The following is a 25,822-nucleotide window of genomic DNA, read 5'->3' on the forward strand; positions in this document are numbered from 1 at the left end:
GTGACACGGTCTCACGGGTCGTATTTTGTAAGACAGATCTCTTTTTTGGGTCATCCATGAAAAACTATTAATTTTTGTGCTAAAAACATTATTTTTTATTGTGAATATCGGTGGAGTTGACCTATCTCACAGATAAAGATTCGTGAGACCGTCTCACAAGAGACCTACTCTTATTAGTATTATAATCTCCTTAATCGGGTTAATAAGATGCTAGTTTTAAGAAAAATCAATACTCGAACTTAAAAAAAATATTCTATTTTTAATATAATATCCTAAGGTTGCAGACATTAATTAATGTTATTATTTTTCATATGAAGTCAACAGAAAAGATCGAGTAGGCTCTCTCAAAGTTTCTTGAAAAATCGCGCAGGAAAGTGAACACGATTTTAAACCAGCTGGCAACACGACTATCGGGGAAATACGGACAATCCAAGAAAATAATAAAAGGAAAGTTCAGGAAATGAATATGATAAAATAAAAAATTAGATCAATTCAACTCCTCGAGGCATTAAACGCCACACCGAGTAAAATCCTCAAACTTAACTTAATCGCTAAGAATAAAATCAAGAATTACATCCCATTTCCGAATCCAAAAAAATGCCTTTATAAAGAAGAGCGGAAAAGGCGATGCCGAAAAATCACAATTTTCTCCCAAAGATCATTTTGTCACAAATATTGCTGCTGTTCTTGTTCTTGATATCAACCATGGCCGCTGATTCATCTTCTTCTGAAGCTAAAGTTCACATAGTTTACACCGAAAGACCTGAAGGCCAGGAGCCTGAGGAGTATCATATCAAGACCCTCTCCTCTGTTCTTGGCAGGTTGGAGTTGTGTTAAAATTTTCGTATGAAATAGGATTTGAATGAAAAAATGTGTCTTAGATCTATCAAGTTTAGAAAAGTTTCAATCTTTTGGGATCTCTTTGAAGGAAAGTATGTTTAGTGATCTGGAATGGGATCTTTTGGTATTTGATTTTGAGTTCTCATGGGTTTGACTGATTTTTTTACTGCATCTGTTATTGTGACGATAAAAACTATGGGTGATCTGGGCTAATACGGTTTTTTATATGTTCTTTTATGGGTTTTTATTCGAATCTTTGATGATTATTTTGTCAAGATCGAAGATAGAGGTGTGTAATTGTGATGAATTGTTATATATGGTGGTATGTGAAATTGTTTTTGAAATTTTGGTTAAAAGTGAGGATGCTGCGAAGGGGGCTTTGTTGTACAGTTACAAGCATGCAGCCAGTGGGTTCTCAGCTAAGCTGACTCCTGAACAAGTCTCTCAACTTTCAAGTACGTTATTTTTCCTATTCTTTAGCTGTGGGTTAATGGATTTGTAGTAATTCACCTGTTGATTTTTGGTGTCTTAATTCATAATGTTGTGTCATTTGCGAAAGTAGATCTTTGTATGATTATGCTGGTTCTGTGATTTGCTTCTGGATTTGCTACCAATTTGTACAACTTGTATGCCAAGACACTCCAAAAAATTGATCCTTGGTGGTGTTGTTTATGCCTATAATCTGTGCGTAGCTCGAATATGTGATATGTCGAAAATTAAGTTGAGAAAAAACTTTGAACACGGCCGCACAGGGTATCGGACTAGTTCTGGACACAACCAGTGTTTCTTTTAACATTTATAGCCCAATTTTTTTTAAAAAAACCATTTTTTAGCAATTCCTGTTTATGTATGTATTGTATGACTTCTTCAATTTCAAGACATGGAAAAGACTTGTGTATTTTAGTTTCTCGGTGAATCTGGTATATATTTATTGCTGCATATTTTTCCAATTTTGATGTGTACTTGATATTTTTCATCTTTTATTGTTAATATCAATACTTTACATGTGCGTGCGTGTGTGTGCGTCCACATTTTGCCATATGGGACCATAAATTTTTTAGAACTTTGTGTAACATTGCCGAGTCCGTGTCCATGCTACATGGTTATGCTTATGTTTGTGTTCCTTTTGTGTTTTTTCCTTAATGTTAAATGTAAGATATATGTGTGTAGTGTTAATCAAACGAGAGATTATTCTCGTGTTTCTTGGTTCTTAGCGTTTTTTTCTCTCGTGGGTGAGAAGGATCATTGCCTCTGAAATGAAAATAATTTTAAAAAAGAGTAGAAATGTAATTCTTGACCCTTCAAAAAGTTCCATGTTGCTTTGAAACTAAATTCTTTCTCGGTTTCCGGACTATCTTGATTTTGTCTCATATTTACAGTCATAGGAATTTTTTTTGAGGGAAACTGAGTAATTCTGTTTTCTTCACTGCAAACATTCCCTTAGGTTCCAGACTTGGATATTTCTCTTATTCTAATTTTTTGGCCTTGTTTGCATTTTGGATGTATATTTGAGTCTTAGGTCCTACTTGAAGCAAAACTATGTGATCCCTTAGCCAAGAAACCAATCTCCTTGCTGTATGGGCACCAAACATGAAATTTATCTATTTTAAACAAGAGAATACCTAGATATCACAAAATTTTAATTTAGTCTCTAAAATTTTACTCCCATTCGAGTCGCTATCTGATCGTAGTTTTTGTATCGTCCCATTCTGTTCATTTTCATGAGCGCACTAAATCTACTTCAAGATACTGATAATAGTACGATACAATCTGCAGAACAACCCGGCGTGCTTCAAGTCGTCCCTAGCCAAACTGTCCAGCTTCACTCTGGACATGGGAAGACTCACGTTTGAAGGGTTAATGCTCTACCACAGTTAGTACTTCATATCGATATGTATATATATCGTCCTTACTGTGTTTCGACAATCGACTTGTTCTAAATAACATCTTGTACTCCATCTTCAATAAAGATAAATGAATCGTTCGAATATGCGAGTTTTATTTGTGTTTGAGGCATCTTTTGATTCACTTGGTTGTATTATATATCTCTTATTGCATCAAATCAATATGCTCGTTCCATGAACACAATCCAAGTAAATGTCTATTGGAGAGAATTGGAAGTCTAGAATAATGAACTAAATTGAAACAAAAACACAATATATTTTTAACTTTTTCTGGATTAAGTATATCTCTGACCTTTTTCATTTATAATTTGGCTCGATTTAAAGTTTAGTGTGAATTTAATTATTGGGCTTCATTAGTCAAAAGTTCCAACTATGGTTGAGTTTAACAGCACGATATGTATCAATACGAACGACCAACTCAAGAGGTCATGGTTCCAATTTGATTAAAAGAAATATATATATTTTTGAGGATGAGACTTCGTAAATTTTTTTTTTGAAATCCTAATCTAGGGGGTGGGGAAGACTCGAACCTGAGTCAATACACTAGTGAATTCAGGTGAGACCATTGGGCCAAGCCCTCGGTCTCGATACTTCGTAAATTTTAAGAGAACCATGGGAGGCAAGGATATGCTTAACATGATTGGCGTCACGTTCACAAGGTTGAACTTTCGAGTTAGATTTATGTGCATGCAAGCAAGAACTGCGAACGAAAGAGATGATGCTTTTGCTGCAAAAGGGCAAGGATTGTAAATGGAATTAACCATATTTGTGGCATGTGTTTCTATGATAACTTTAGTCCATTGATGTTGAAGAGCCATTACCATTCCTTCTTTTGTAATTAGCAAATTTTTGTACACAAGTAAGCCAAACATGGGAGCATTGATGAATTAACTGGTTTCTAGAATTAAATGTTTTTGGAAAAAGTACATTGATATTTTAACAATTTGTTCAAAAAATTAAACAACTCGTTTAAGACGGTGCCATTACTCTGGATGGATCAAACTCAACGCAAAATAAAATTAGAACGAACACAACCAGCCAGCTTCTATATCAATAAGCTCCTTCATACGAATGGCAGCTTGGGCACGGGTGTGGGATCGCATGGGAGTAGATGGAGCCATTTCCTGAAATCAAAAATGGAAATGCTCGTAATCGGAAAAAGACAACATATAACAAAGGACAATATACAATATATATGAAATTTTCGAAATTTAAATAAATATATTTTTTTTTCCAAAAATGGAAAGTTTGGAATTAGACATATGAGTTCGAAGCATATGTTGAGAGGATTCCAGAACAATCGACGGAATCGAATTCGAAATTTCCTACGAGAAGTTATAGGGTCTACGAATATTTCCTAAAACGGCAAAAATGACGTTTCGGAGGCCTAAACGGAGGAATTTCGCGATTTCAGCCCCTACCTCATGACTTTAGGGTGGTGACTATCGCTCGTTGGGCCGTTTCGGAGGGAATAGCGTCGGCCTCGAGTAAAAATTCCACCGACAAATATTTTTTTTTTTGTAAAAATTCCTTCCCACCCGGATTATGAACCTGGCGGCTCTGATACCACTTAAATGTCACGCCCCGAAACTCGGAGTTGACATCGACGTCGTTTAACAATCACACAATTGAAAACAACCAGCCTTTGTAGCACAGTGTAAACCGAAACCAGTTTATAATGCATAATTTCAATGAAATAAACATTGTCTTTACAACCCGAAGTCTCAAAAAGACGACATAGTTTAAAGGCTTAAACGTAAGTCTAAACAATAATAACTTAAACATAATCAAATTCCTTGAGCATTCACCATCCCCAAAACTGCTCGGATTCTTCCTCCTCAATCTGTTCTTCGGGCTTATCTGGGGAGGGTTGTAAGGGGGGTGAGTATTTTGGGAATACTCAGTAAATGGGGGATATTGAACAAAACATAACAATTTTATAGCCTTTTCGAAACATACATATAAACACATCATGCTTTTCATAAACGTAACATCATACCCGTAACATAACAACACTGCGATTTTTCACCTTTAACGGTTTATTGACGTCAGTCCCTAAGTTTTAATCCTCTAAGGGGGCGAGGCCATAAAACGGTTCTATCCCACCGTTGAGGGCCATATGTTGGAATTCCACCCATTTTCAGGGAATCCTCACAGTGTCAAACATAAACGTACCAAAATTTTCGTAAAAACGCATAGACGGGAGACGGAGCTCGACTGAATTTTTAAATCAAAAACCGAAAATCTTACATTCATAAAACCGAAATCTTAAGTATTTAAAACAGCCCACTTACAGTGTTTGAATGATAAGAAAACGTGGACGCTTGGCTTCGGAATTTGGATCGCTTCTCATTTTTGCTCGGACGGTGCTTCGGCTTCGATTTTTAGGCTAAATTTGTGACGATAATTGGGCAGAGTTTCGGCTATAGAGAGGCTGCTGGAACTCGAAATTTAGGTGTGTGGAATGACTAGGGTTGATGCAACATTCACAGGGGAGAGGGTTAAGCTAAATTTGGTGGCTAAATCCTTACCAAAATTTGTGTACAAATCTCATAAATTGGCTCCAATTATTTCTTGCTATTTTCGAAAATTTAGCTACTTAAATTGTGGGATTTAATCCTTGATTCCCACTCCTTGAATGGTTCGAAAATATGTTGTAAGCGGGGGGAAAGGATTTGCTTCCAATCTTTGGCTCAAGATTGCATGATATCAAGTATCTAGGCACCACCATATTTAGGCAAAATATCTTGTATAATTCGAAATTTGCTTGTAAAGTCCATGCCTTAATTATTCTAACTTGTATAATATCCTAATCTTCTAAATCTTCTTACCTATTTTCGAAAATTTAGCATGCCTAAGTGTAGGTATTATAGACTTGGCCTTAAAGATTCCTCAATTATTATCTCCCCATATGCAAATCTTATTCCATACAATCATAATAAAAATCTTATGCTCAAATCTCCTTGCAAAAAAAAAAAAAAAAATACATCAATGAGAAAAATTCGGTTCTCACAATAAGGCAACCCATGGATGAAGCTCTATCGATTCCAGTATTAGGACATAAATTTATGAAGTTTCAAAAGTTTGAAAGATTAATCTACTAGATGGAAGAACATATTGTTTTCCATGTCTATTTCAAGGTTGCTAACGAAAACAACAATGAACCTAACAAATGAAACCCGCTAGTCATGCTAATAACTCCTCAATGATACATCTTGAGAGCGAAAGCGTCATTCCATGATCAAAAGGGATACATCAATCATATTTGGTCAGGTTTTCAGCGTGGAACACAAGGAAGGATTTCATAATGGTTTAAATATTTTGTTTTAGTTCTCCAGTACTAAATTGCATGAACTAAATCACAGTATTTAGCTTCAGATCCCAGACTCCTAATGAGTTCTAGAATGGGACTCTCCACTGAAGTTGCAAGTTACTATTGGGATTAAATCTTTAATACTATATATTCCATACCTGAATCAAAATCTATATCTGACAATTGTTACTCCATAAGAGTCAAATCCCATGATTTCTGTTCATTGATCTGGAGAGGAGGCTTCAAAGATTTTCATGTATCCCAAGCGAAGGCGAAAACCACGGGATCCATATTTCGGATTTCCATTTTTCCATGGAGAAAGATGAAAACACTTCTATGCGTATACCCGTTTTCTCTTCAATACAGCAGGAAGTAACAAAATCGACCCAATAAGGAAAAGAACGAACAGGGTCTTGACATCGTATAGATCTTTCACTGATTTGAGATCGCCTAGCGCGAGTCCAGCCTGATGAAAACAAAAGCAGTGGGAGAAACTTATGTCGATTGCATACAGATGAACAAACTAATCGAAATGAAGTAGCAGCAGCGTAGCTGGCAAATTAGGGAGTACGCGAGCCAAGCCACTTGTCCGTAGCTGGCACGCAGCTCAGCGCTCAGATGTGAGTTCGAGCAGCTTGAGCACTCTCCCGAATCCAACTCGAGTTTTAACATCTCACAGATCAAGAAACTCGAGCTCAGATGAAAATATCTTTTTTATGTTTCAAATAATATATAAATTATTATTTTATTATGAATGACATTTTAACAACCAATGTTGTAAATATATTTTAAGGGTACTTTTGCCATTCGCAGGTTCACTTCATATCCGAGAAACTACATAGCTTTCAAGCTCTAATCAATTGAAAATCAAGTCTTGAAAATTTTCTTTTTGATTCGAGCTCGACTCGACTAGCGTGTATCCCTAAGCCACATTGAAATGCTTGAAGAAGTGAATAACAAAACAAAAAGAAAAAGTCTTACTCGCACGGTGATATAGGAGGCTGGAATAATACCAATGACAGTAGCCAGAAAGAAGACATGAAACGGTATATCCACAATTGGTGATGCCAAATTAATAAAGAGATTTGGAAGTGTCGGCGTCACTCTCAAAAAGAGCATGTAATTGAGCAACTTATCTTTCCGCTTAGCTATCTGAAACCAAACACTTCCTTCTCAGCAAGTTGCCATAGATAGTGAAAGATCAAGACAAACGAGCTTAAAAAGAAACTTATCAGTTCTTAGATATTACAATCTGAAATGAAGTACAATCTCACCCAAAAAAAAAAAGGAAATAAATACCTCAGCTTGAAAATATCTCAGTTTGTCAGGCCACAACCAATTAATAATAGGCCGACCAATCAGTTTGGATAGAAAATAGCATGAGGATGCACCAGCTGTGGCATTGAAAACAACCAAGAAAAGCCCTCTAATGACACCAAATAGTGCTCCAGCTAGCAAGGACATGAATATTGTCCCTGGAATCATAAATGTCTGCATGAATATGTATGTTGAACAGTAAACAAGAATGAACTTTGCTGGGTACTCTCCAGCATAGTTTGCAAGATGGTCCCTGTAGCATAATTAGATTGTGAAACTCAATAGCGACAGAACACATAGATAAATACAGAAACACTAATCAATCTTTGTCCACACACACGCACACACACGAAGCTACTTGAGCGAACTTCCAAATCCATAGTTCAGTGGCAAAAACGATTGGGTTAAAACCATTAATTTCGTTTTGGAATAGCATGCATACCATTGGGTTAAAAACTAACGAAGAAAAATCAAATGAAGATGATGGAAATTTAATTAGGAAAAAAAAAAAGAACGAACTTGAGCAAGCGAAGATCAGCAATGGTGCGAGGCAGCTTGAGCATCTCGTACTCCGCCTCACGCATGGTAAGATATATGCACATCAACCCGATTGAAAACAGCAAAAACACCCCCAAAGCCATTGCAGATTCCCATCGCGAAAGCGGAAATTTGTCTGCCTTGAAATTCTTCCCCGTCGGAGACTCCGGATTCTTCCCCTCATCCACGTCCAATATCCGTACCCCGGTGTCCACCACCAGGCCCCTCTGCGCCGCCATTCAAAGCCAAGATTATTGCAAGAAATACTCGGGATGACCAGGGCTATAATTCAGAACTCATCCCAATAAACAAGAACAAAAAAAAAAAAATACTAAAAATTGTACGTTGCTGATACAGATGTTAATGGATAAACCGCGCCGAGACGAAGATTAATCAAATTTGTGACCTAGAAGACGTAAAATTCAGGAAGATGAATCGAAAATCAGGGATTATATTTAGGGATTTGTATGTGTGGCAACAGTATAATAGTCAATGTCGGGTTGGGGATTCAACAAGGGAGAGGCAACATTTTACTTTTTGCTTTTAAATTCTCTCCAGCCATTTATCCTCATTGATTGATTGTTGCTTAGAACACTCTTCCCAATTCATCATTGTCGCTGGTTGATTGAGTTTTACCTTCAAGTACCATTTGCTGCAAGCAGCTAGAGTTGCTTGATTTACCTATCATGTTTTTGTTCTCTGCTTTGATTTCCTAAAATGATTGCAAAAGTTTTTTTTAATACTTTTCTACTGTGTTTATGCATTGGTGTGACAAGCATAGATAACGTAAATTCATCAAAATCAAAATCAAATACCATATATTCATCGGCGCTCTCCAGTAAAAAATTATCAATAAACAACTGGACACGATAAATGTTTCATATTGAATAAAGATAGCATTTTCTCTTTGTGAAAACATTTAATTTTGAAATCTAATAACCGAGATAGATAAAGTTGATAAATCTAGTTTCGTTGATTTATTTACATTAAATATGTTATATTAGCACAACACACCTAATCTATTGTTGCTCACATATCAATCGTTCATGACAATTATGGATAATCCTACGTAATCCTACACCATAATTTATTGTTGTAATTTATTTTCATATAATTTCAATAAAACTAAATATTTTTGTGTGATTATATTGTATATATGTTATTTTAATTTTAAATCTAAAATACACACACACACACACACATATATATATATATATATTATGAGAAATGTATAAAACTAATATATTAAGAGAAATGTATTTGGTATTTATGTTTAAAATATATTTTAATAATTAACTTTTTCAAATTTGAAAGATAAAAAAATATGATCATATACATTCTAAATTTTGAATATTGAATTAAATTTTAATTTTATGTTAATAGTTTCATATAAAAAGTTAAATACATTTGATAAATTATATATTAAAAAAACTGAGCCAATAAAAACATAATATATTCTTCAAGTCAATAACTTTTCCATATATCATTTTATCACAATAAATTTTTATGCTATGAATAAACCCATATCATATTATTTTGGGGAAAAAAACATATAAATTATTTAATAACAAAATTAGTTCTTCTTACTTATCTATAGAATGTAGCCATAACAAAATACATTGTTTGTACAAATTTTTTTATTGTAAAAAAAGGAATTTGTTTTGTTAAAAATCGAATTTTCTTTAATTATAAAAATTAATTATTTTTGGGTTAAACAAGAATGTGTGAAAGAAGTATTGAGGTGAATGACATTCTGGAAAGCCACTCGTGGTTTAAGCTGCTTACGTTGCTTCGTTTAATCTAGTTGACTAGATCAACCATAAAAAGAGGGAAGCCAGATTTTAATAGGTAAATCTATCTGTGCGACGATAAAGAATAAGTAAGACTGATTTAGAGAATATGGGACAACATCAGTAATGAGACATGCCCCCAAAGACCAAAGCCCCTCTTTGATTCATGCACTGCAAGAAAACACTGATTTGTAACAGAATTAGAGACCGAATAAAAAAATTATCTCTAATTGGAGAGCGAAAATTATCGTTTTTTCAATATCTAATCGACGTTTTCCTTTTAATAATAGGACCTAATAGACCGAGCTATCGACAATCAAGTAGGTGTAGCATCTCATGACCACCCGTAGCTTAGTACGTGCTAAATGCTGCGACAATTATAAGGAAATAAAGTTGTGCATTTGACTAATAATTATACTTTTTGGCCTAGTGATAAACGATTGATCCTAACAACTATTATGAGTTGTTTCTAAATTAAAACTTAAAACAAGTAGTTTTGGAAGCCAATATCATAAAATGGAAAGAGAAAATATGTGACTGAAATTTTACATTTTAAATTTATGCCCAAAACGAAGCTAGATAATTAATAAATCCTAAAATTGTTTAATATATTTATTATACACAATTTTTTTTTAAAATTAATTACTTGTAAAAATAAAAAAATCTTAAATATATCATTGTATAAAATAACAAAATTCGTATTATATAAAAATAACAAATATTAAGTATGTTTTAAAATAATAAAATTTTATGAAAATAAGTAAAAGAAAAAATATTTGTGATGTTGGATTGTATGAATAAAATGGAAAATAAATTTATTTCTGCAAGAATAAATAATTTACATTGCAAAACATATTTATATGCCATACATAATCTTACTTTTATTTATTTTAACTAAATTAAAAATGAATTGATTTACTTCAATTCACATCACATCATCTAAAGAAAAGGATGGATACCAATAATCTTAACATATTAATGAAATTTATGAAAATAAATATATTTTTATTGAACATTTTACAATGTATTTTCAGAAAAAAATTCGTTGTAAAAAATGAAATATAGTTTGATTTAAATATTTTGAATAGATGTTCTTAAATTGTATAAAATTCAAAATTATTATAAGATATTAAATATAGCCCATATATGCGTATAGGAATGAAAAAATTTCAAAATAGTATGAAATATATTTCTAAACCATCAAGCCATTGTCATAGTGTTATATAATACATAACCATCTTTGAACATATTTGTGCAAGAATTTGTGCCGGTTTCTACCTCGTGCTTGCTAGAAATGAGGATTTGATCTTTTTGAGTGTCACCACTATCTCAATCATGTTGATTCTCTCCTGTGGTGAAATGGCCAAGCATCTCATCGCCAAGTCGAAAATCGACGACACACACTGCTCCTTTGCCCAGAAACGTCGGTCTTCTTGGACGAGCAAGCCATCAGCAGCAATTTCAGTCACTATGTTTTCTTGTAATGCTTCACTCACCCAATCCTTTAAGCTCATTTCTTCTGTAAACATGTCGTCGGTCGGCTTCTTACTCGTAAATAGCTCCAGCAATGTGATGCCATAACTGTAAATATCACAGCTTGTTGATACCTTCCCTTCTGATCCATACTCTGATACCAAGAATATTTTTTTTTTAGTTCACGGTTCAAATTGTCAGATTAAAATTATAGTGTTGCCAATGTGATTGTTTGATGGAAAGCCTCCCCTTCTCCAAAGAGTTTGGAGATTCCGAAATCGCCGACATGTGCTATCATATCTTCGTCGATCAGGATGTTATTAGGCTTTAAATCGCAATGAATGATTGGTGACGGAATCCCATGATGAAGATATTCAAGAGCTAGTGCAACATCAATTGCTATGTTCAATCTCTGTAGCAAATCCAAAGAATTATTAGAGGAATAAAGCCATTTCTCCAGGCTACCATTAGGCATATACTCCAAAACCAATGCTTTGAAATCTATGTTGCTGCAACAACTTACGACACGAACTAAATTCTTGTGACGAATGGTGCTCATTACTTCACACTCGACTTCAAAGCTTTTGATAGCCCGTTCTAGTTGCACGTTGAAAACCTTCACCGCAATGTTTAAGCCATCAGAGAGTGTTCCTCTGTAAACTGAACCAAAGCTCCCTATGCCGATAATGCTGACTTCACTAAAGTCTTCCGTTGCTCGTCGGAGTTCCAGGTAAGAAATCCGTCTCCAAGAATGAATTGATGGGATCTCAACTTGAGTTTGTTTTTTGTTAGCTTTACGTCTTTGTAGTAGCCAGATTGACAAGGACACTGCCAAGATAGCTAATAAAGTAGGAGCTAAAATGTATTTGATAGGGGAAACATGTTTTGAGCTAGACTTATAAACACCTTCAAGTTGACAAGCTGGGACATGCAGCCGAACATCGCCACAAAGTGCATAGTTCATTGCATACGATTGATCTGTAAATTTTGAGAAAGGTCCTCCTTTTGGGATTTCTCCTTCTAGTTTATTGTAAGATAGATCAAGATAACTTAGAAACATAAGGGACTCTAACGACTTTGGAATATATCCGGTGATATTATTGTGTGAAAGATCCAAAGATACCAAGCCTTGCAAATCTCCCAAAGACTGAGGAATACTACCTTGAAGATTATTGTGTGCGAAGGATAGGTTCTCCAAAGAGTGGAAGTCACCAATATTTATTGGGGTATCACCCGAAAATAGATTCCAAGACAAGTCGAGATTCCACAGTAACTTCGAATTCGGGATCTCTGTTGATATGTTTCCACTTAAGAAGTTAGTGGACAAGTTTAGTTCCGAAAGACCTGCAATTTCCACAAGTTTGGTACCACAGAAGTCAATCTGTTGGAGTCTAAGAACACTCTACTAAGGGATTTTAAATCCCCAAAGCATGATGGTATAGTACCATTGAGCATGTTTTCACTCAAGTACAAGTCTCTCAATCTGTTCAGTTGGCAAAGTTCTGTGGGCATGTTCCCCTCCAATCTATTTTGTTGGAGATATAACCGATCCATTCGTGTTAGTTTCCCTACCGTTTCCGGGATCAATCCTGTTAACTCATTGCTATGTAAATCAACAGATTTGAGGCCTGTCAAGTTTCCAATTGTAGGAGGAATGGATCCCTTTATTTGGCAATCAAATGCGCTGAAAAAGCAGAGGGATTTGGATAAAGTCCCAAGTGAAGCTGGGAGGATTCCGTTCAATTGGTTTGATGACAGTTCCAGGTCCTCCAAGAGAGGACAATTCGACAGTGAAGAGATAAATCTCAATTCTTGATTCGGATTTCCCCCAATCAGATTATTTTTTCCAATATATAGAAACCTCAGACCCCTTAAGTTTCCAAAATTCGGCACCACACCCGTAAATGAGTTATTGACAATGCTGATAGTCGCGAGCTTAGAAGCATTGTTTAGAGTATTTGGGATCATTCCAGTGAGGTTGTTGCTATCTAGACTGAGTACTTGTAAATTTGGAAGTGAAGTCCCAATATTTTGGGGAAGTTGACCTGTGAAGTGGTTGTCAAAAAGCTCCAGCTTTGTCAGCGTTGAGATGTTGAAAATGGAAACAGGAATGGACCCAGAGAAGCCATTTTTACCCAAGTAAATCCCCTCAAGTTTAAGATTGCCTAGCTCCGAAGGTATCTCTCCTGTAACAAGAAATACCGTGAACATTACAATAACGAGCATAGAAAATATGCACAATAATATTAAGAGACAAGAAGTAGAAAACCCGTCATCTTGTTATGTCCTAAATTCAAGATCTTGAGTTGAGTCAGGTTCCCAACTTGCTCAGGTATAGCGCTTGTGAATTCATTATCATGAAGATCTAGATTCGAAAGCTTTCTGCAATGCAGTAAGATGGGAATGATTTGTCCTCTCAGGTGATTTGATCGAAGTGCCAGCTGGTCAAGATTTGGGAGCTGAATGTCCAATGGGAGGCTTCCCCACAAGTAGTTGAAAGAGAGATCAAGCCGTATTAGAGAAGATAAGTTGAAGAGAACAGATGGAATTTCCCCTGATATGGAGTTTTTGAACGTGTTGAGTATCTCTATTTGAGAGAGATTACCTATCCCCACTGGAATACTTCCTACAAGGCAGCCAAAACACAAGAAAACAGGATATATATTTTGTAGTACCGTGAGATTGATCTAATGTATATATGATTAATGTATGTTTTTTTAATGTTTTATTAACACTTTTTTAATTGTGTTGATATTGGACGTATGGATTTTAATGATATATATATATATATATATATATATATATATATATATACTAGAAATAATGTACACGTGGAAAACATATGTTGAAGTAATTATAATTTGAAATAAAATTAGTTAACTCAACAAAAGGTCATGATAAAAGTATTGTAAATTTTGGCAATTCGTGTTAATTAGCATATGTAACTAATTAGGAAAAAAACATTTTTTTTAAAATTTTAAAAAAATATTTGGGCTACTAAAATTTTTTTCATATATTTTTTATCATATATTTTTTTTTGTTATTTGTCATATTCTCTCGATAATGCATATATTTTATTACAATATTCAATTATTACAAATCTTTTTAGACAATCAATGATCTGCAATTTTTTATTTACAATGTTATTTGAATATTATTCTCTTTCATGTAAATTATCAATAATTTCTATGAGATATTTTTAACTTCCTAGTTACCTTTAATTTATTAGAAACTTATACTTGGTAACTTATAAACTACACATTATTATAATAATTTATCATCAAATAAAAAGTACTGATGGACCGATTTAAAAAAATATTGATTAAATGTTGTCATTTGTTCGTAATTTATAATAATAATATTTTGACAATAAATCATCTTTTTACTGACTCTTATTATACTTATTTTAATATTTCATATTAACTCATAAGTATAATTAACACAATTAAATTACTAATGTCATATTGGTATTACATCCAGAAAAATAATATATTTAATTTTTTTAATTGTTTAAATATCTTCACGGGACCATTTGTGTACCCTTATTTTGAGAAAAATTCATTGCATTTATAAAGTTTGAATAGTAAATATAACTTTATAGTATACATTTAATTTGAAAAATTAATTCATTGTATGACACACTTCTTCCATTTCTATTTTTTGTGTAACCCAAAAGAGTTAATATTTTTTCTCTTTCATTTTCTCTAACTCACTGTAAAAAGTTATTAAAAAAATATTTATATCTAGAAAAATATTTTTTTTATTGTTTTTCTTGTCTATATATTTTGTTATATGAGAACATATATTCTACTTCATTGTCTTAATTGTCATATATATTTACAATATAATTTGTGTACATTGAAGATGAATAAGTTCATTTTGTAGTTTTTTATTACCCGAACTTAGGTTGATATATTAATATGTGATATACATAGATATAAGAATTTTCAAATTCAATTTATTCACAATGATTTTTCATAACAAAGCCAACTCAAAATAATAATAATTAGGATTCATAATTATTTTAAATATGATATAAAAATAATATGTGGAAACATTTTTTGACATTTTAGTTACAAAATATAGTTATAAATGCATGTAGGTACACTATTTCATTGTGTTAATTATAAATTTCTTTAAATATCTTATTTCTCACTCAAGGATAAAAATTTGTTTATTTCTTACTTTGATTATCGACCAATCCAGTATTTCATTTAAATGTTTTTGTTAATTATATTTACATGATTTTTATTCTATATTTATCCAATTTGAACGGGATTTATTATAATTCAATCTATAATAATATTTGAAAAATGTAGAATGCTTCTAAATTTAAAAATCGAGTAACATGTAAGGGACCAATTCAAAACAAAAAGTTGATGCAACATGTTTCTTCTAGCTTTACAATCGAATAATGTAGGATCGAGCGTTTGTCGTTTTACCAAAAGCTATAACTGATACTAACGATGCAAGTCAAATATTTAAATCGTATAACAGCTCAAGTGCCTATCCATCGTGGACAATTATTGTACCCAACAATCTATCTCTTAATAATTGCACAAATTGCAATCAATGAAAATCAAAGTCGCGATCTTAGCTCTGATACCAATCGTAGGCTCAAGCGTTTACTGTTTTATCAAAACCTATAGATTATTGTAACAGTGCAAATCAAATCATTTAAATAGTACAACAACTCAAGCGCAACATTTCAATTACTCTACCCAACCTGATCAATTATTGTACCCAACAAATAGGTTTATGCAAATAACCTTTTACTAAATCATATGAATTTATAAGACATTTGAGTAGAATATATACTTGATATTCTACATAAGTAATAGAGAAAAAAAAATCATTTTTCATCTATTTGAAAATTTATATTTTAAAATAAACGAAAAACCAGAAAAAAAATATATAGCATGTCGACAAAATCCCGAAACCCAAATTGAAAGTTGAATTAATACATTCATATTCATCATTAAATTCTACTATTTAATTTTAATAAATTTAACATGTATATCCACTAAAAATAATGAAAGAATTGTTTATACAATTTAATTAAAAAGTCAAAGTACATCATTTTCTGATTCCGAATAATGATCACATTATGATTACATTACAATGATAAATAAATTATTGTTTTTAGTTTATCATCATAATCTTTACCTCAATAAACACATTTTCGAATGTAGGATGTTAAATTTAATATTGAAATTAGATAATTATAGTATTAATTCTAACATTTTTTTTTATTCTTCTCAATACGTTACTTTTTCTATCTTCAAATATATTAATCTATTTATTATTATACAAAGTATAATATTTATTTGTTTAATTGATCAAATTTAAGATTAGATATTCTAATATATCTCTAAAGATCAATAGATGATGAAATTAAATTTGAAATCAAGAGAAAAATTAAGAAAATATAGAATACTGCAGTGTATTAACTTTCGCTTTGTACAGTGACAAAACATAAGGTGAGACCAAGTGAGATACTTATATACATGAGCCTCATTCAAATTAGCCCGTTATAATATTTTTATTAACCCATTTTGTCTTTCGTTTTTACTTCACTAACTTTGCAGTATGACTCATTCAAGCATTAGCTTTTTATTTTTAAGTACATAGTGGCCTCCACTCTCATCGACTTCAATATTTAGAAGTCGGTATTAGTAGTTTATATGTAATAGACAATTATTTAGTTTTTATTTTCTCTCTTTTGATTAATTGTGTAATTTTTTATGTTCTATCTAATTCATTTTTAGATTTTTTTTTGAATTTTTATAATCATGATCAAAAATGTTGCACACACACAATATAAACTCAATATATTTTAAAATGTTAATATTGAAGTATTGAATAAATGTATTAAATCATTATTTAAGAACTTTTAGAAAAACAATATACATCATAATTCAGATTTAAAGATTAACATATAAATAAATAATTGCGATGAATATCTTATGAAATAAATGATGTTAGTCTAAAAAGATTAAATATGATTATTGTAAATGAATTTTTCTTAATTAATTATAAAATTTTCAGCACATGCGCTGAATTAATTAGAATATTTTCAATATAGTATGTAGATAAATGTTTTTCCATATGAGTTAGTGATTGAGTCCTCATGAACATTTAAAAAAAATGTGTCTTTAGTTATAGTGACGGTGTCTTAAAATATTAAATGAAACAAATTATAAAGATAAAAAATTAATTAGGAAATTAAAGAATATATGGTTACTCGATTAGTTTAATTGACACGTTCTTTAGTTTGCTGATTTAATATATGTTAGATCCACAATCACTGGGTTTGACAAGAATTCTTGTATAATAAAATACAATTATAAATAATTACTTGATCGTATATGTAATGAAATTTTGTATATTTCATATATATTCGATTTATTTCATTTATAAGTTTGAAATTTTATATATTATGATATAAGATTTGTTATGCATCTTAACATCGATAAATTCACAAAAAATTATATATTAATTCCCGCTACCATATAATTTTGGTTTCGCCCCGACTTTTGTGTATTTGTTTGCTTGAATATTTATTGTTCCTCATTTTACCAAGACACATACATGAAAGTGAATATTAATTTAAAGAGATGATAATATTTATATATTGTAATAAACAAATTTACCCCTCACGATACTGATAAAACGAACTTAAAAATAATATGTTGACAAACATATTGTCAGGAATCCAAAAATACAACTCAAATGTCAACTTTGGCACTCAATTTTGAGTGACTGCCAAAATGTCTCAACAACCCACAATTTTTGGACAACACAGTAACATCACAATTTTAAAATCAAAATGATATTTTCCATTTTATATCAATAATTCATGATTCAAAATCCATAATATTAGATATATATATATATATTTAATATAAACTCGTGCGAGCTCATTTAGGCTCACCTTTAAATGAGTCGACAAAATTTCAACACAACTCACTTAGATTTTTTGGCAGTGCAGGCCAAACCGACAGACCTAACCCAAATCGACGGCTTAAATCACAACGATCTTTTACCGTGTTTTATTTAAATAATTTATAAATATAAACCGCAAAAAAATTTCAGTTGCAAAAAAAAATAATTTAAACACATAAATTATAACAAATTGTCACAAGTAAATAGATTAAATTTAAAAATATTTTTGTAAAAAAATTATATCACAATAAATTTTTTGACCATATTTTATTAAAATATTTTTTAATATAAACCTTTGCAAAAAATATTTTTTTAAACGCATAAGTTATAGTCCACGTAACAAACGATAATGAGTTATTTCTAAACTTTAATTAATTTAATTTACATAATGAAAAGATAAATAAAAAATCTAAATCATTGGATTAAAAATAAAATATTATAATGTGGGTAGGCACAAAAAAAACCAAATATTAATTCACATAATGAAAAGATATCATTGGATAAAAATAACATATTATAATGTGTGTAGACATAAAAAATTAAATATTAATAATAATCACACATATTTAAAATATGAATAAGGGGGAAAAAAGACACTCAATTAACCAGGAGATAAGTGGGAATGCACATAGTAAAACAAGTAATTAATAAGGAGAGGAAAAAAGAGACAAATTTAAATAAGAAATTAATGTAACACAAGTAATTAATAAAGGGGTAAATGGGAAATTCACGTATAAAGTCACATATTTATATATATATATATATATATATATATATATATATATATATATATATATATATATATAGTGATAGTGGACTTAAAAAATGTTTTAGGAAGAAAATATGAGAGAATAAAATCATCATTTACTAAGATTTTGTAATTACTAGATTAGATTAGTTTAGTGTTATACCTTCAAGATTGTTTCCGCCAATGTATAATTCCTTGAGCATTGTCAACTCCCCGATCTGTTTTGGTATGCTTCCACTAAATTCATTAGCCGACAAGGACAATATCTCCATGGATTTACACTGGTAAATGTTTGAAGGAATCACCCCAGAGAAATTGTTCCAAGATAGCTCGAGTATGTTTAGTTGGGACAAATTGTCACAAAAGTTCATTGGGATCGTGCCAGTAAAGCTATTATTTGTGAGATCAATCACTTGGAGGGAGGAAATGTTGAATAACTCATATGATATTGATCCTGTCATGTGGTTGGACCTCGTGCTCAATACTCGTAGACTAGAAAGATTACCTATTGTTTGTGGAAGAGTTCCGTATAGATAATTTCTCGTCATATCGAATATCTCCAATTTCGAAAGGTTGGACAGACGAGGGACGACACCAGTAAAACTGTTGTTATTCAGCGAGATTTGCTCAAGTTCTGTTAAGGCACCAAGAAACATGGGAATAGTGCCTGTCAAATTGTTGGCCCCTAATTTTAACACTTGCAATCTACCAGTGAAGCTATTAGAACCGAGGTCCAAAGATCTCAAAAACGTCAAGTTTCCAAGATGTGGTGCGATGGTGCCTTCAAGATTCCAACCATGGAGGTTCAGTGTTGTGATCCTTTGGTTGGCACCACAAGAAACACCAACCCAGAAACAGAATGAAGCTCCGTTCATGGTAGACCAATTTCTTGCCAATATATCAAAAGGGTCTGAAGTGATTCTTGATTTGAATGCAAGAAGTGATTCTTCATCAACATTTGCAAAGGTGGTAGATTTATAACAGAAGAGTACTGTTAAAACTGATAAAGCAATAAGAAACGAGAGCTTTTCCGTGAAATACGCAAAATGATCTTGTCAAATTATGTGTAAATGTATCTTCAAATATATTATGATTTGCCGAATTCTGTGTTGAAGTTGAAATTAGATAATTGATTTGGATTTTGTCGAAATTAAATGTGCGTATTAACTTTCCACAATCTCTGGTCCACCACCTCATCACATTTTCCATTCATGACAATTATTGATTGCTTTCAATCCATTACTGTTGAAAATACAAGACAAATATTGAGTCGTCACTTTACCAATGGTTGACTCAGGGAAGATTCGAAGTCGTGCAAATTATCTTAATTGGTTTACAATTAATTACACATAACTTTCATTATTTGGAGTATCTGTTTACTCTGGAGTCAAGATTCCATACAATAGTACAGATGGAAGCTAAGGTGGCAGATTTATAAGTTATAACAGAAGATTATTGTTAAAACTATGGATGGCAATGGGACGAGACGGGGCGGAGCGGGACGGGTTTGTCATCATCATCTTCGTCCCCGAATTCCATCCATCGCCCTATACCAAATATTATTGTTTTACTGTTTTAGTTTTACTTGTTGTATTTTCTCATGACATCGTTAATTGGTTTCTGTTCGGCTTTCGGTATCTTTTAAAAGTCTACAATACTTTATTTCTCTTTCGAGAATTGACACTACATTCATTCGACCTTTCGAGAGATCAGTCTTTGTAGATGATTAAAGATACATGATATAAAGATAATAAATTAATAAAATGATATATAATTTGAGTTATTTGTATAATTTTAGGAAGAAAAAAAATTTGTAAAACCCCAAATATGATCGTAAAAGATTTGTTTAAAACTTGACCAAATTGAATATTATTTTCCAATATTAATGTTAGATGTAAATGTCTATATTCGTGCATATAGTATAATGTAACTTTAAAAAACGAAACGATTATCCAAATATTTTCTAGAGATTTGTTCCTCTCCCTTTGTCGCTATAACCCTAAGGCACGGACAAATTAAATAAGATAGGGAAGAGAAATGAAGGGGTCAAGGTATATCGATCTTCAATTTTCGTTAAGGGTGTGAGAACCCCGAATTTCCAGCATTTTCAGCATTTCAGTAGCAATGCGAAATTTCCAGCAGAAGCTAATATTTCAGAAGATGGTATTTTTCCAGCAGATTAAAATCCAGCAGCAGACAAAAGATAAAATCCAGCAGCAGACAAAAGATAAAATCCAGCAGCAGAAGCACGAAATTCCAGCAGACAGTTTCTAATTCAGCCCATGACTTGTAAATGAAGCATTTAACACGGAATAAAGGTTGTTAATGGCAGATTATGGTCATTAATTAGGAGGCTAACAGTCAGAATTTTTGCCTATATATAACACCCTCAAACCTCTGAATTGGTGTTACACAAATCTTGAGTTATCACTTGAAATATTTGAGTTATCATTACTTACTTGTTAAACTTCTGATTTCTGATTACTGAATACCGATTACTGATTTCTTAATACTGAATACTGGTTTCTTTTATGAAAATAAGAATTTCTGTATATTATTCGTATTACTGTTTCTGTATGAAAATGATTTCGAAAACTGAGAGTTATTCCCGCCCCCGCTTACTGAGTGACAACCATATCACTCACCCACCAAATCCATCTAAGATAAGAGCGAGGAAGAATTGTTAGAAGAAGAAGAACAACATCAGTTCTGGGGCTGGTGAAGAAGACTGTTATTTTTCTCAGTTCTGATTTATGTAATAAGATTCCGCTGCATCTGTTAAGACAGTATTATGTTCGGTTTTACATTTCCGCTGTAAAACATTTGAGTTTGTATCAGACATTGAGATATTCATTATTTATGAATAAAAAGACTGGTTTCTGAATTTTGTACTTCTGAGGCTTGTTGTTTTTGAATGTAAATTTGATAGCAACGCCGGTGTCAACCAACCCCCGTCCCGGGGCGTGACAAAGGGTGTCAATTCGGGTGGGGTGGGTCGGGTTGAGCAATAGTACTATTCAAAAATTGCTCAACCCGAACCCGAGCCAACCCGAAAACACTCAACTCGAACCCGAACCCGAATGAACCCGAATCAACCCGATCAATCCGATTATGAATTTTTTTAAAGAAAATTAAATAAAATTAAAAAATAATAATAATTTTTTAATTTAAACACATAATAAAAAAATCTCCCTCAGATACATTATTTAAATTTGAAAATCTAATTGTAAAAAAATATAATATATTTACTAAATCAAATAAACAATTGTTTAAAAAATAAAAAAATGTTTAAAATAAATATTAAATTATGAAAATTTATGATATAAATATATAATAAATATTTTTCAGACATACAATATATAAAAATATAGGCAATATTTATTAATTATATTTTTTTAAAAAATTAAAATTTTCGGGTCAACTCACGTCAACCCGAACCCAACCCAACCCGATAATTTTTTTGGGTAAGTTATCGGGTCCAATCCGATCTGACCTGAATCCGAAAATCCCAAACCCAAACCTGATTTTTTTTGTTGAACCGTGTCGGATTAGTGGATCGTGTCTGATTTTGACTCCCTTAATTTTCGTATTTGAATTTCTCTAGTTTTCTTCATTTTCGTTAATAATATTGTGCTCATTTCCGAGTAGTAGCTAGAAGTTATAGGAATATTGTGCTTAGATATTGATACAAATATACTAATTACTTGAAACAACCGTTGTGAAGTGATATGTCATCATGTTTATACATGAAATTAAGAGATCTTAGTTTAAATCTATGAACTGAAGATTGTTGTGCTATGAAAAATATATATTGAAAAATGATCTTGTTCTAAAATGAATATATCTTAATTTTATGTTCCACTCGAGGTTTTGTTGGAGTAGTATTTATTGTTGAGATATTAGGAAATAAACATAAATTTGAGGTAACATCGCATCATAAGTATAATCATCAACTGAATAAGATATACACCAACATTTATAGTGGTTTATCTCAATATTTGGCTACGTCTACTTTAGAACTCTCAAAGAGATTACTTCTTTATTGATAACAAAGAAAACAAGAGAATTGATAATACAAATTATTTCATTCATGACACTCTGATTTTAATGCTCATTTTCTCTTCACTAATTATATTTATTTCAAGGGTAAATGCTCCTTAAAAATCTCACACTAAATCATCAATTTCACTTCTACAAGTGTAACTGTAGAAGAAAAGATTGTGTGCTTTGGTGTGATGAAGAATGGATGAATAGTTGAGATTTGAGAAAGAAAATAAAACAAAACATCATTGTTTACATAATCAAACAACCATTTTTAACTAACTCAAAATATGTGTTAATTATTTGTCAAAAATGATGTCTTTGAATTCAAAATTGGCTTATTACTTAGCAATTTTCCCCCTCAAACACATTTTGTGAATTCAATCAGACCTACAATACCTCTGAATTATTCATGTGACGACTCAGAATTTCGAAGCAGAAAACATGTAAGCGAGCAACTCAAAAACGGTTAGTTAAAACTTATTAATTTAAACCTAGCTATAGTAACTAGAATTTTCAGCTCAATGGTACTTAAATCTAGCGCAGGGAGCTCGAAATGATGCAAGCTTGCAAGGATCGAAGTGAGACAACTCTAGGATGCACACCCCCAGCTCATGAGCCTGAAATTTTAGCTGAAAGAAGCTCTATTATAATGTCCTAAAGTGACTGAAAATGCAACCAAGGGAGAAGCTAGGAGTTAGACATATTCATTGTGCAAGAATTGGATCTTGAGTGAACCAAGGTGACTCTTGGTAGTAGATAGAACTTTGATCACATGGTGGTTGTTTGGGCTCCACAAAATCGGCCATGACCAACCCTTGATATGCAAATTCTCAGCCTATAAATACCTCACAAGGTGCTAGCAAGATTACATTTCAAACTCTCTCACAAATAACCAAAAATTTCGACCATTCTCAAGTAAGAGGAAAGGAATGTTGTGCTCATCGATATTGTTCAGTAGCTAGGTGTTATTTCAAGGCATTGTGTTGTTTGTTTCTTTACCAAAAATTGAGACAAACACAACTCTAGTTCGAACCAAGCCCAGACTGAGTTCGAGCCAAGGTGATCGAGTCTAGTTCAAACTACATAGGGTTGCCGATTTGGTGAACTTCAAGGAAATTTTCATGCAACAACAATTCAAGTTCAAGGTGATATTCTGCCTAGGGATGTAAACGAACCAAACCGTTTGTGAGCTATTCGAAGCTCGATTCGATAAAAGCTCGTTTGAGCTCGTTTAATGAGGCTCGTTAAGATAAACAAACCAAACTCAAGTTTTACAGTATTCGGCTCGTTAGCTCGTGAACATGTTCGTTTGTAAGTTCATGAGTAATCTTTTAGATGAAAAAATAATAGTTTTGATATTTGATTTATTGATTTTGCATATTATTTATGAAATATATAGAAAAATCTATTAAATTTATTTATTATAATAAATTTACAAATTTTAATAAGTATAATATATTTTTCTTTGAATATATAATTTACTTTTTAATTAATTTAATGAAAATTTAAATATATAATTCATATTTATTAAGCTTGTTTAGGCTCGATAAAGGCTTGAATAAGCTCGTGAGCCATGCATATATTCGTTAAATAAAGCTCGAGCTCAGCTTGATTATAAATGAACCAAGCTCAAACATTCAAGAGTTTGGCTCGACTCGACTCGATTACATCCCTAATTCTGCCACATATCGCATTCAAAACCAGCTTGAGTTGCTAACCAAGTCATGCCCAAGCCCTGCCAAGCATTTATCCAAATTTTGATCAAGTTCAATTTGCATCTTTGAATTACGGTAAATGGGCTTATATATACTTTAAAATGATATTTATTGATTTAAAATTCGATTAATATACTATATGTTTGTTAGGTCTTATATTTATTTGCTTCTGTTCGTCCATTCTAATTCTGCTAAACTCTGTCTATCATGTTTGAACATGCAATGCACTGTTATGATTCAAGATTTAAATGAGAAGAGAATTGCTAAGTTCTGTCTGACCCCACACAGTGTGTATAAAACTGTCTCTAGCCTCTCTCCTTAGAGGATTAACATATGAGGGACAATTTGACCATGGATAACAAGATGAATATAAGTGCTCCGTTTTCCTCTGTTTTGATTTGCTTTGCTCAGCTCTGTTCTGATTTATGATTCTGTTACTATTTTGATATATGTCTATAAGCTAAGTTTTGAAATCTGACCAAGTTATGTATTGAATTTTAAAACTAAGTCTATGTGTATACATTATGTTATTGTGGTAATTGATCAGGCCTCCACTTGCTGAGTGTTTCCTCAAACACTCACCCTCTTATTTCTCTCCACTAGATAAGACTAAGGAACAAATGAACGATGAAGAGTAAAGACATTCTGGGGCTGGTAAAGAAACCAAATTCTGAAGATCAATCATTTGCCTAGTTTAGTATTGTTTTCCGATGTAATTTCCTTCACAATTATGTGGTGTACTCTTATGAGTTTTTATTGTCAATTTAAAACATCGATTTATTTTGAAAATGACTAATTTTGGCTATCTGTTTTGCTACGAGGTTTAATGTTATCAAACAATTCCGAATGTCATTTATACCTCGATCGCGGGGCATGACAATTCCAACTCTCATTTCAGCAATGTCTTTGTCATCATATCAGATATGTTTTCATCTGAGTGAATCTTCTCAAAATCTTCTCAAACTTTAACAAATTTTCTCCAATACATCTCGTATCCAATTATAGTGAATATCAATATGCTTAGATCTTAAATGCATGGAAATATTCTTCCCAAAATGAATTGCACTTTGATTGTCGCGGAAAAACTTGTTTTGATTTTTCAAAAAACTTAATTCCTCCAAAATCCTTTAATCCATAACAAATCCTTGCATGTTTCAATAGCTGTTTAGGGGTCGAAATTCTACCACATTTTCAAG

The 25,822-nt window shown here is 32.1% G+C and overlaps 3 protein-coding genes and 1 pseudogene across 4 annotated transcripts; 1 reads left to right on the top strand and 3 right to left on the bottom strand.

Moving 5' to 3' along the window:
* The first annotated feature begins 479 nt into the window (after positions 1 to 479).
* LOC142520591 (subtilisin-like protease SBT3.4) lies at positions 480 to 2,830 on the top strand. Its single transcript, XM_075623637.1, has 3 exons — positions 480 to 821; positions 1,198 to 1,295; positions 2,617 to 2,830. The coding sequence occupies exons 1-3, from the start codon at positions 628 to 630 to the stop codon at positions 2,691 to 2,693; spliced, it is 369 nt and encodes a 122-aa protein (XP_075479752.1). The 5' UTR covers positions 480 to 627; the 3' UTR covers positions 2,694 to 2,830.
* Positions 2,831 to 5,950: 3,120 nt separating this feature from the next.
* On the bottom strand, positions 5,951 to 8,548 carry LOC142520590 (putative membrane protein At4g09580). Of its 2 annotated transcripts, XM_075623636.1 has the most exons (5): positions 8,256 to 8,548; positions 7,894 to 8,138; positions 7,357 to 7,627; positions 7,039 to 7,209; positions 5,951 to 6,523 (listed from the first exon to the last, which is right to left on the bottom strand). In XM_075623636.1, the coding sequence occupies exons 2-5, from the start codon at positions 8,013 to 8,015 to the stop codon at positions 6,392 to 6,394; spliced, it is 696 nt and encodes a 231-aa protein (XP_075479751.1). In that variant the 5' UTR covers positions 8,016 to 8,138; positions 8,256 to 8,548; the 3' UTR covers positions 5,951 to 6,391. The 2 variants fall into 2 exon arrangements, with proteins under 2 accessions (XP_075479751.1, XP_075479750.1); XM_075623635.1 differs by lacking the exon at positions 8,256 to 8,548 and having other exon boundaries at positions 7,894 to 8,246.
* A 2,318-nt stretch (positions 8,549 to 10,866) lies between these two features.
* LOC142520020 (uncharacterized) overlaps positions 10,867 to 25,822 on the bottom strand; it is a 45,291-nt pseudogene continuing 30,335 nt past the window's right edge.
* On the bottom strand, positions 11,175 to 19,883 carry LOC142520021 (uncharacterized). Its single transcript, XM_075622968.1, is given in 4 exon segments — positions 11,175 to 12,528; positions 12,531 to 13,360; positions 13,444 to 13,800; positions 19,031 to 19,883. Coding segments are annotated over 4 exon segments (3,045 nt in total). The 5' UTR covers positions 19,743 to 19,883; the 3' UTR covers positions 11,175 to 11,382.

This window comes from Primulina tabacum, chromosome 12, assembly GCF_025594145.1.
Source record: "Primulina tabacum isolate GXHZ01 chromosome 12, ASM2559414v2, whole genome shotgun sequence".
Taxonomy (NCBI): domain Eukaryota; kingdom Viridiplantae; phylum Streptophyta; class Magnoliopsida; order Lamiales; family Gesneriaceae; genus Primulina; species Primulina tabacum.